At 42.5% G+C, this 12,172-nt stretch overlaps 1 protein-coding gene across 3 annotated transcripts in view; it reads left to right on the top strand.

Moving 5' to 3' along the window:
• Positions 1-12,172, top strand: part of ZNF704 (zinc finger protein 704) — a 97,613-nt gene that overhangs the window by 62,736 nt on the left and 22,705 nt on the right. For all 3 annotated transcript variants that reach the window (XM_049823130.1, XM_049823120.1, XM_049823111.1), the window contains exon 3: positions 9,100-9,203. In XM_049823130.1, the coding sequence (XP_049679087.1) occupies positions 9,100-9,203 (104 nt within the window). The remainder of the gene's footprint in view (positions 1-9,099; positions 9,204-12,172) is intronic.

Raw genomic sequence — 12,172 nt, 5'->3', positions numbered from 1 at the left:
GATAAAGGGGAAAGAAGAAGGAAGAGCAGAATGTTCCCGGCTTTGCATTTGGTATTTTACTTTGGGAAAGACAAAATTGACGTAGTATCTGCCATAAGGATATCTTCAGCTAATCACTAGTAAAATAATTATTCTCAAAGGTTAAGGAAGTTGTATGAAGAAAACGGTTCTGCAGAAGGCTCACTGAGAGCATTGTGAAAAAGAGACGTCAGACACAGTAGCGTTTGGGTGGCTCTGACTGCGGGGCCAGGTGAGGGTAGCAAACGGTGCTGCTCTTCAGCAGCAAGCTTTGTAGCGGGAACACCAGCTACCTGGAGAGGCAAGGTGTCCTACCCTCTCTGGGTGTTATCAGGTGGCATCAGTTGTCCCCTTAGCACATCACAGCGCTTCTTGGCACTGTTCTTGTTAAATTTGGTGAGCTGGGACATTTGGGGTTTTTTTAATTTCCATCTTTTTCCATTGTCAGCACGATAGTTTGCGTTGCGTTGAGCAGCACCTCTTGGGTGTTGTAGCAAGCAGCCCAGCCCCTTTCCCTGAAGAAAGCATCAGTGCTCAGAAGTCTGAAATTTCCTTTCTGTACACAGTACCCTGTTGAAACGATCCCATTTACGAGAGGGGGTGTGCCTTGTAAACAAGCTAAAACAGTAGCTAAGGCAAAGGCAGAAGAGAGATGAACATGAATGTATTGGATGATATTTGGAATAATTGGGGTTTTGCTTCAGGGTGCTATTAAGACTTGTAGAGACTGAGTTATTTATCACGTCAGGAAATGGCATTTAAAGTAGAGGAGATGGAACAGAAAATCTTCAAGGTTTGTGGGTGACCGTAAGGGATAACGGTTCTCTGCAGGTTCTGTTATTCCTTTCTGAATTTAATTTTTGCATTGCACTCATAATCTATCGAGTGATTACCATTTATTTGATTGCTCTGTTTTGAAGCAGACAATTTCTATGTCATATTCCTACTTCAGCTTCTGTCGTTGCCCCCAGGGCTGTTTGCCAGATAAGTTCTCCTGATGTGTCGCAGCTGTTTGAAAAGTAAAAATTATTCATTGGATTAACTTTTTCAATATATAGAATAAATTGTTCCTGTAAACTGCAGCTTATCTCCCAGTGTTGAATTTGACTTGCTTAACTGTTCCCATTTATGCAGAGCATTTAAAAACTGTAGATCTTATCACTGACCAGTAAGGAGAGCAGTGTTTTACTACCCATCCTCTCCCTCCCTCCGTGTCCCCAGCACACTCTATCCTGTATTTTGTAACTCAGAGAGCGAGACCTAGAGTTCAATCCTGTTCCCATTTGGATAGGTTTGAAATTTCAATTGCCTTTAAGGAAGGCAGGCGAGTTGCTTAAGAAGTGGTGATAAAAAAGCTTCTGTGAAAAAGACATTGTCCATCTGTTTTGCAGGCTTTGCCTTAAGCAAACTTTTCTGGGGAGTCTTAGAGGGCAAAGCAGCTATTCTTGCCACTGGGCTGCAGAGGGGTGGGTGGCAGCAGAGCGTGTCCGTGGGATGTGTTTGCACCAGACAGCAGAAATTGCTGTAATTTTGCATCCTTTTTGTTGCTGGTGCAGCTCTGCCAGCACTCCCTGAAGAGGTCTGGTGTGGTGGTAGCCTACAGAGCAGACAGGGCAGCATCACTGGGTTGTAACCCCGTAGGGAGGAGAGGGGCACCGGGAAAGGTGGCTCCAGGTGCTCCCGGGGACATGCCTGGCTTGGGAAGCCATCTGCCCTCCAGGGGCTTCAGGAGGAGGCAGGGAATGGCAGAGGGAGAGACAGGTGAGACCCCCATGTATAGGAGAGTACATCAGCCAGCCTTTGGAAGGAAATGCTGCGTTTTCTTGGTTAGCTAAATCTGTTGAATGGTTGTAGCAACAAATAGGTTATTTCCTGTCAAGTTTTAGTGCTTTTAGCAATAATGCCCAGAGAAATACCTCTTTTTACAGAGTTCTCTTTTTGAGGAGCAGGGGAAAAATGCATTGTCTGACGCGAGGAAAAATAAAAGACTTTGAGAAACACACCTGCATTACACGCTGCTTTCTCTTCAGTTTTTCTATTAAATGCATTTTCTATTCCAGGATGCTGAGAAACCACTCTGTGACTATCTCCCATCTGATACGACTAATTTGCAGAGACTTTTTGTTGTCTTTAAACCATTATGGTCCAGATAGAAAGTCAGTATCTGCATTACTGAGGACTCTATCAACTCCTCTTGGGATCTAACACACCAGCCAGATTTCCAAGGGTCCTTTGAATAATTGAGTTGCAAAATCTATCAGCTTGGCCAGGAGGAGGTGGAGAGCTTTGAAGTGGCCTTTCATGCAATTTCCTTTTTACCTTGAGAAGTTCAGGTATATGTGTTTTTTAGAAGAAAAGTTCCTATGTTTGTATAGTAAAGATATTGATCGTAATTAATTTCTAGTAGCTGTCACTATCCAAAAAAATTGCTTGCATATAGCAAGGACAGCAGAGACAGAATAACTGGCCTTTCTTTGTCTGTGTATGAACGAGTCTGCAAATGTCACAAAGTTAGTGTGGAAAAGGTTAATTTTATGTTTGGCCATGATGAGCAATGGCTGAAATCCCTAGCTTCTAATTAGTATTAGTGCATCATAGTACTGTATCTCTGCTTCAGATGGCAAACACCAGTTCTCTTTTTAGATGTGTGTTGTGGTTAACCCCCAGCCGGCAGCTAAGCACCACACAGCTGCTCACTCACTCCCTGCCCTCAGTGGGACAGGGGAGAGAATTGGGGGGGGAGAAAAACTCGTGGGTTGAGATAAAGATAATTTAATAGAACAGAAAAGGAAGGGAAAACAATAATAATATGATAATAATAATAACAAAACAAAACAAGGGATGCACAGTGCAATTGCTCACCACCTGCTGACCGATGCGCAGCCAATCTCCGAGCTGCAGTGTCCCCCAGCCAACTCCCCCCCCAGTTTATATACTGGGCATGACGTCACATGGTATGAAATATCCCTTTGACCAGTTTGGGTCAGCTGCCCTGGCTGTGTACCCTCCCAACTTCTTGTGCCCCTCCAGCCTTCTTGCTGGCCGGGCATCAGAAGCTGAAAAATCCTTGACTGAAAACATCAGTCTATTATCAACATTCTTCTCCTACTGAATCTAAAACATAACACTATAGCAGCTACTAAGAAGAAAATTAACTTTTTTCCAGCCGAAACCAGGACAATGTGTAAATAGTAATGCTCCCTTATGTTTTCAGATGTATCATTATAGTATTGTACTGATTTAATACAAACTTTGGAAATACTTTGCTTTGCTTTTTACTTTATTGTGAAAAGTTACAGCTTTTACCATGGAGTGCTGAGGACCTCGGGCTGTTTATATGGATCATTCTCTCTATAATTTTTGCTTTTGTTTTGGCAAGTGTGTTAATTTTTCATCTTCGTAATTAACAACCAGACATAACAGCCACAAGCTAGATCATTTATTTATCTGTACTGTCAGTATTTTGAGTTGTTAGATGGTAATCAAATACTGTTGTAAATGTAGAGTATTTTATGGATTAATAGTAATTTTCTGCACAGTATTTTAGATTTTTGCTCAAGACAGAGGAGAGTGTTTGTGGTTACTTTAGGTATCTGGAGACACAGCCACATGCATGGCTGTCCTTGCTGGTTCCTTGTTAGGAAGTTGCCTTTGCCATTAATGATGAATTGAAGAAACCTAAAATCTTTTTATTTTACCTGTAGAATGTAATTTAGGATTTTTCCTTCTTTCAGAAGTACTTCTGTGCACTGATTACAATGATTCATTATATGATGAATCATATTTTTGGTGTACAAAAACCTGTAACAACATGTTTATCTATCAGTATTGATACAGTGCTCAGTATGACAGCATCAGTGTGATGCGTTTATAATCAGGTGGTCAAAGTAAGTCTTTGGAGGTCTCTATGAGCATTTACAAGTGTAGGAGGGAGAGAGCAATTTCAATATACTGTCATTTTGTAGCATATTAATGCATGCATATTTATATGGTACTTTCTTAACAAAAGATCAAGGTGTTTTGTGAACCACTGTCATAAGCTGGTTTTAGGGTGGAGGTCAGTAGCCAGGTAACATAGCATATTAGCATTTTTGTGCTTGACTTCCCCTGTTCCTGATCAATCCTGTTAAAACTTTTTATTTTATTTTATTTTTACTGTGTCCCTCTGGTGATGATAGCAGTAGCAAATAGGTAAGCACATATCTCTGCCAAAACAAAGGAAAATGTAAGCCTTTTAATAAATCTGAATATTTAGGGCATATGGGCCTCAGGTGGTTGTTCCTTATAAAGTAGGACAAAGAAAGGCAAGCTCAACACTGCTGGAGCAGCAGAGGGACATGGCTCTGGATAATAAGGCTGGATCTGTGACCATCAACTTCTGTAGCCAACCTCCACTTGAAGTAATCGGAAATACCCTTCCCCTTCCCTTGTCCATGGGCTCATCTACTGGTGCTGGAGCTTCTACCCCACTGCAGTCAGGTCCTTTTGGCTGCAGGATGCTGCTGTCCCCGCTCCCCCGTCTCACCTTCTCGGCAGGAGTGGAGCTCTGGTGAAGAAACGCTGCCTGGTCCACGCTCACGCTGTGTTGGGGCAGCTCCGGAGCATAGGAGGGCACTTCGTGTGGTGAACCCGCGCCTCATTGCTTTGAGCATCACGTGCTGGAGCTGGAGGTTGCTGGTCAGGGAATTAACTGAAAGCTTTGTAGTTGTGGGCAGGAAAAATAAATTTGTTTGGTTTTTATTTTTTCTTTGCTTAAAATGAACTGAGCTGTCCTTTTGAATAAGGTCAATTTTATCAAAAACACCTGCTATCACTACCAGTTTCTCTGCTCTAAGAATATTCTCCAGAACCCTTAAAATACGTTTAGGTAAAGTACTGACCTAAGATGTGGTCTTTTCAAGAGGAAGAACTGCAGGCTTTTTGATCTAAGCCAGGCAAATAATACAGAATAGACTACAGACTTCAAAAGTAGAATAAAGTCAGTATTTCTAAGGACTTTTTTGAGTCAAAGTTTGAAAAAATAGTTCCAACCATAGATGATGGTGTGGCTGATAGAGAGAAGAAAAACCAGAGGTGTGGTATAGGTGTGTCCAGATGGGAGTAACACTTAATAGGGAGAGTGAAGGTGACAGTGGCCAGAAAAGGACCTGTGCACCTTTCCTGAAGGGAGGTCAGGAGGACATACCCTCACCAGAAAGTTGTTAGTAGGGCGGAATTGCACCAAGAGCTTAAACGGTGGATTCAGTCCCATAAGGAAACACAGGTCCTAAGGGGGAGTCAGCAGCTGGCTGGGGAAACAGGACAGTAGGAGAGTGGGTGTTGTGTTGATTTGGGACACTTGCGTAGCCTTGGACTCGTCTTGGACCTGCTTTTGCTCATCTTTTGGAGCTTAAACCCAGCGTTTCCTTGCAGAGAGCTCAGACTGAGGAAGATGTGGTAGTTTCTTAACACCGTTAAATTATTATCAAAAAAGCAGTAAATTCATCAGCAAAACCAAGGAAGGATTGAGCAAGAGTGAGGGTAGTAACTAAGTTTAATTTGAGCTTGGCTATTAAAGAAAAGGACAGTTTTTAAATACCAGGCTGGCTAGGTTAGGGTAGTGCAGGGATCAAGGGAAACCATTCTCCCTGCTGAGGAAGCAGGGAGACATGAAGCTGTGAGACACGGAGTGGTGGTAAAAGATCTGTCCCCCAGGTCCTCTTAACTTCCACTGCTTATGTCTCAGCTGGTTCATTGTAATTCAGCTATTGGCATGTGTTTGGATTTAGAAAGACTTGAAATAAAGGATCCAAAACTGCTTGGTCTCACGTGCAGACTGGGCTGACACAAATATATCCGTCCAGAAGTTGGGAGACAGCATTTGAAGACTGGGGTGTGGGATTAGAGGAAAGAAGAAATCTTCATAACTGATGTAGGAGATGATCTTACAACTGACTGAGATTTAATTACACCTAAAAACAGTATAAGCAGCATCAGGGATTATAACCAGTCTGCAGAAAATCACCTTAGCAATGGTGGAATAAATGGTTTGTGAACAGTCGATGTGTAACAAACAAGTTATTCTCCTCTCTGAGTGCAAATACTGTTGAACAGCTGTGTGCAGGTTCAACTTTCCAGCAGAGAAAGCTGGGAAAGACTGGGGCAGTCTTGAGGCATCAACTCACATGTGATGCTGACTAAATGCAGATGGCTTAAGTGGTTCCCGTCTTCAGTTTTATGCTTCGCCTCTCTCTCAAAGACTGCTGTTGCTGCAGTGGTGCTGGCTGAGTGATATATGAAATATGTGTGTTTACATTTGTAAGCCAAACTGTAAAAATGTGTTAGGGAGCAGAGTCACATAAGCCAGCACTTGTAGCTGCTAAAATTCTTGTGGCTGGGAAGTACGAGAGGAGCATTCCTTGTTTGCTGGATGCAGCTGAGAAGCGGTAAGTGGTAAAAATGACTGTGATTCAAAATGGGCAGACAGAAAGTCCAAAGTTTTATTTATTAGGGCTTTCCATGTTGAAAACCTGTTAAATTGGATCAGGTATAAAAAAGCATATCAGTAATTGCAAGAGTATGGTTTAGCATGGCTAGAAATGGCAGGGATTCTCATGGCTGTTCCTGTCCTTTGCCTGCCTGTGAAAACTTTCATCTTAGGCACAAAATGCCGACAGCTGGGGGCATTATTGACAAAATTATTTTGAGCAAATGTTAGTTTTTCAGAGCAGCAGTCTGAGTCGCTGGCGGGGGTGAGTGGAGGAAAACATTGATACAGAAGAGCTAGAAGTTAAAACTACAGACTATTTGCAGGAACTTTGGGATTAGTTCTGGGTCTAGACTCTGACATCTTGACACCAACTTGGCAAACGCTTACAACAACTGCTGTAGTGTGATTTTTGCTATTCTGTGCCGGGGCCTGGGCAGGAGCATGTTAGTCCTGTTGCCACACACATAGAAGAGCCTTGTTGGAAGGCTGATAGCAAACACTAAGGATCAGCTTCTCCAGCGTTATCATGGAGATAATGAATGACCTGTGGTCATTTTTTTCCTCATATGTTGCAGAAGTGCAAATATTAGTGATTCATCCACAGCAGAATAAAGCAGTAGGGACAGGCAGTGTAGTCTTGCAGGAGTGGACTACAGAGCAGCTGAATCCTTCTCAGAGAGTGGATTTTCATACTGAGATATTAGGTAAACTGGAAAATCATCTGGCAGTGTTGGTCTCCAGAAAATGTAGCATTTCCATGTCATCCCTAGGGAAAGGTCTTCTGAGTCCAGAGGTATTTGGCGTTCTGAGTCAAATACTCCTCTTCAGGTGAGAGGACCTGCTGGATGATGGATTCAGGTATTAGCTGATTACAGCAGACATCCAAGACCTTTCCAGTACTTGATGATGGCCATATGGCTGCTGTGCTCTTTGCAAAAGCCTTGGCTGAAGGAAAGGATCGTTTCTATGGATATAATCAGAACACAGCAGGAACCATCATCAGCGTTTCAGTTCCAGGCACTGATGTGTTGCAGAAGACAGTCATGAGAGCTAAGCTGTCGTGCGGCATGGGAGAGTGTTCATCGGCATCTGTGTGGGTTCTTGGATCAGCCAGAAAGCAGCTGTGAACTATTTCATGGACAAGTTCAAGGCTTGCTCGCTAAAATATCAAGAAGCTTTGACTGTAGCACAATTTCCAGTTAATGAGCCTTCCAGCTGATGGGTAATATGGGATTCTAGAAAGGCTGGCTGACATGCAGCCAGCATGTCCTATTCCTCTTGGTGGCTTACTGATCAACAGTTGATGGAAGGTAGCTGAACACTTCTCATATTAGGCTTTAAATGAAGACTTGATCTGATCGGTTAAATAGAGCTCCTGGCAAGACACAGAGGAAACTCTAGAAACCCCACAATGCAGAATAGAGGGGAGAAAAGTGTCCTTTTGTAGAACAAATTTAACTTGATCTCTAGGAAATGAGAAGATGGTTTTGGATGATCAGTTGTATGTTTGAAAGCAAACGTTTACAAGAAGCTGTCTGCTTTGATTCCACTGTCCCACAAGGGTGGAAAGCAAAAGTCTGCTAAACCTAGTGGGTTTAGTAGTTTTATTTTGGTACATTCACTCTTCAGAAATTGTACATTGTCAAGAATAGAGTTACTTTTGGGGGAAAAAAAAAGATAGTATATACATTTTTACAGACAAAGAAAATCCTGCATTGTCTAAAAAAAACATGACTCCTTGAGTGATGGGTCACTGAAGCCTGGTTTCTGGTGGCATCCATTGTTCTCCATATCCTCTCCTCCCTCCCCTGAAAGCTGGCCGTCCTCCTCTCCCTTCTTACCCCTTCCCCATGCCCTGTCCTCTGACTTAGGGCTGGTTCCCAGCAAGACCGAGCTAAGGCAGCGATGGGTCCCTCTCTTCCTGCTGCACTGTCCTGCTGGCTCCAGTGCTGATCACACCTGCAAAAAAAGTCTTCTCTTTTTTTTTTTTTTTTTCCCCTGCACCGTTTTTCTGCCAATTTGCTGATTATTTTAAATAACCGGTTTATAATCTGACCTGCAAAAATTTAGGATCAGTCTTTTGGAGAGAGTACAGAAAGGTTAATAGCATTAAGCAGAAGCAACAAAAAAAAATCGCATCCCTTAGTTCCAGTTCATAGTTGTTCCTCACCCTACAGAGAGCAGTGTATGTTATTAATGCTACTAGTAATCTTACCGGATTTTGCATCTCTGTGTCTTCATCCAAGGGAAAAAAACCCTTAAGTAGGCAATTAGCTCTAAGGATATGAATAGCTGAAAACTGAAGAAAAAGAAAAGGGGAACAGCGTCAAACTTATGCAGGGTCACAATAATCCTGTACAATTTTGTACGAAGATCAATTCTCTTTTCCTGCTGCTTTTCCTATTTGCACTGAGATGGTTTGCCTAAAGTAGCCACTTGACATGCTCAGGTTGCCAGAAGACAAAAGCTTTGAGAACTCTGCTCAGCACCTTGCTTTCGTTACTGTTCTGGCCTAGGGTTTGGGCTGGTATTAAAAAAAACAAAACAAAACCACTAGAAAAAAGTTAAATATTTGCTGATGTGTTTCCTGCCTCCCATTCACTGTGTTTCAGAAAATCTTCAGAAGAACTGGACATGGATAAAGTAACAGCAGCCATGGTACTCACCAGTTTATCCACCAGCCCCTTGGTCCGCAGCCCTCCTGTCCGACCCAACGGTAAGCCTTCAGAGCAGTGCCTGGGCAGGGGCTGCAGGGAGGGGTGCCAGGGCTGTGTGGGTGGGGGCTTGTTTCCAGTCACGGCTGTGGTGGAGGATGCAGGGTGAGTGACTGTCTTCGGGCAGCAACCTGTGCATGCTGGGCATCATCCTGAGCTTTGCTCTGACCTAGTCCAGGTCTTTGGTGCAGCGTTGGCAGAAATGAGAAGGAGTCTTTTCCGTAACTGTAGAGCGGCTCCAGTTTATGAAACGGGAGATGCCCCGTTCCATAAGTGGAGATGAGTGCTGCAGAAGGTCTACTGACCTCACTGAAATGCTAATTTTTCAAACAGCTTATTTGCATTTGCACATACGCAGTAAACATGACAGCAGTTGTTCTTGTCCCCACCCCGTGGAAATCGGATCAGATTTTACTCAACACTATGATGAGGCAAAGCACTTCCAGACCACAGCCCTCGGCTGAGAGGCCGTGCACTAGTGGTCTGCACCGTGACAGGTCTGTTTCTGCCAATGTGGGATTAGACCCTCAATTCCTGTGCCCTTTATGACTCTCTGATGGTCTACCATCAGGTCCATAATCCCTTAAAAGAATACTCCATTCATGGTATAGCAGAAGATAGGCAAATAAAAATAAATCTAAAAAGTTAGTGGTAATAATGAAATATAATTATTCTGTGCAAGCTTGACTGGAGTTATAAGAAATTTTTAACGGTGTTATATTTTAAGGAATAATTTAAATTAGGACACCCTTGTTAGGATGTCTCAGCATTGTTTGTATGACTCTGGCTTTTCTTACTCACTTGTAACTGTTAAACAGCACTAGATGCCCTCCTACTGTAAATAACGGGAGGACTTTGAGGAATACTTACAGATGTGAATTAATAGGGAAGTAGTCTTTGCATTTCTTCATGGAAGCAGGGGCAATCCACTGAATGATGTTCTTAAAAGGAATTTGAATCAAATGTCCCAGCTTTAAAGATTTTTGAACAAATAGTCTGGGTTTTCCATTTCTTTCCAGAAAATGTAAGTTTTACCCATTTAGCTGGAATTATAGCCATGAACCCCCCATGGCTCCTGTTTGTGTGCTTTCCAGTGTTGAAAACCAGAAATATTTATGGAGTAGCATTGCTCTGAGGAGCCCCGGGAAACCTCCGGCAGTGACATCCCTAGTGACTGTCTTGTCTCAGGGCTGGAAGTTGCTAGCCCCCAGGGAAGGCCAATGGAAGGGTGAAGGCATACCTGCTATCCAGCTGCTCAGCTCACAGCCGAAACCACAGATGAAGATGGATTTGTGCTGATGTGTCAGGCAGGGATTTGGAGCAGCTGAGGCACGCACATGTCCCACGTCGCATCCCTGGTCACGAGGAGCTGCTCTGGTGTGGGGCAAGGCAGAATCTGCCACCTTCAATAGTTTGAGCAGCTGACCCTTGTCAGGAGCCTAGTGCACGTTAGCTCGAAGCTGTCAATTGGAAAGATCTTCCAAACAAGTCCTTTTGAATTGCTAATAGGTAAATGGTAGCTGTTAGCTGCCTTTGATATTTCTTCACGCAGTCTGAGTGCTCTTTGATGTTTCTTCAGGTAGCTTGTGTGCTTGTTTCCTGAAATCTGGGAAGATGAGCCTGAAAAAGTAATTCACGTGTTTTCAGTAGTCACAGACAACATTTTGAAGCTGTTGTTGGGCATCTTCTCCCTGAATATCTTAGCTTTGCCTGAGTGAAGACTTACTAAAGACTTAAATAGAAGTGCAAAGGTTTGATAATTTAAAGCTCATTTGGTATTGTAAGTCCAGGCTCTGATCTTAGTAATATGAGCTACAAGTGTACTAATGATTAATTCTTTCTACATGCTTTTCCAAAAAAGGGCAGTAAGTAGCAGTGTAATTACAGGAACATTTGTTTAAATAAATGGAACTTTGCCTAGAAGTAAAAAAAATAACATCAGCATTAATATTAAAGTCTGATCTGTGCTGGAATTACTGGGGATGATCACCCATGTAAACTGGATCAGAGTTTGGCCCTTGTTTCCTTGCAGCTGAGTAATATTTGGTCTGGTTCTCTTTCACGCAACTCCAGCAATGTGAAAAGAGCCCCAAAATAAGAGTAAGTTGCATTTATTTATATTTTAAACTTTTTTACATTGACAGATTTGTTAGTATTAATGAGAACCAGTGTTTGGTTTTTTTCTGTTGTCAACCTCATTCAGTCTTTTCCATACTACTTTAAAATTGTTCTTGATTTACATCTCTTTCTCAGCAAGGTGAGGAGTAGCTGTAAACCCTGAGAATACAAAGTGCCACCATAAATGTGTCAGAAAGTAGTAGTCGAAAGAGTGCCGTTTCTTTTGGTTTTCTGAAGAAATGGAAATTTTAAGCTATGCTAAGGTCACAAGTTGATACCAGATGTACTTCTTGGCTTTGGCGCAAGACTCAAGTACAAATACTTAAAAGAAACAAAAACCACCTCCATTCCAGTCACATGAAGGCTGTAACCATGAACAAAAACATGACATTTTCATATGTTAACTTATTAGCTACTGGAAATGCGTATGTTCTTTTCCAAAGAGGAATTTGGGGGTGGAGGGAGGGTTGATTCCATTTATGCTCTGTGGCCCCCATCAGCTGCCTACACAACGGGGGTATTTTCATGCATGTGCTTACGTGATGGAGCACTGCATTCTGTTTTGTGAACAGCTGATGTTAATGATTAAGGGTTTCATCCAAAACCAACTGAATCAGGAGAAAGAAAATAAAAATTCATTGGTTTTGGGTTAAGCTTTTGGTCGCAGGTGGTAGACATTATTTTCTTGCTGATGTCATTAGTTAAATTTATCTGTAAGAAATTGAGAAGGAATGAAGGACTGACTTCTACAGAACTCTTAAAGGCAGGCGCTGGCTTGAAAAGACTCCTGTCTCACACTGTAGAGTTTCACAAACAGATAAGGAGTTATTTGCTTGCCAGCTCCAAAGTTGGG

This window comes from Accipiter gentilis, chromosome 2 (genome assembly GCF_929443795.1).
Source record: "Accipiter gentilis chromosome 2, bAccGen1.1, whole genome shotgun sequence".
NCBI classification, from domain to species: domain Eukaryota; kingdom Metazoa; phylum Chordata; class Aves; order Accipitriformes; family Accipitridae; genus Astur; species Astur gentilis.
The sequence above is the reverse complement of the archived record's forward strand: the minus strand, read 5'-3'. Positions and strand labels throughout refer to the sequence as shown.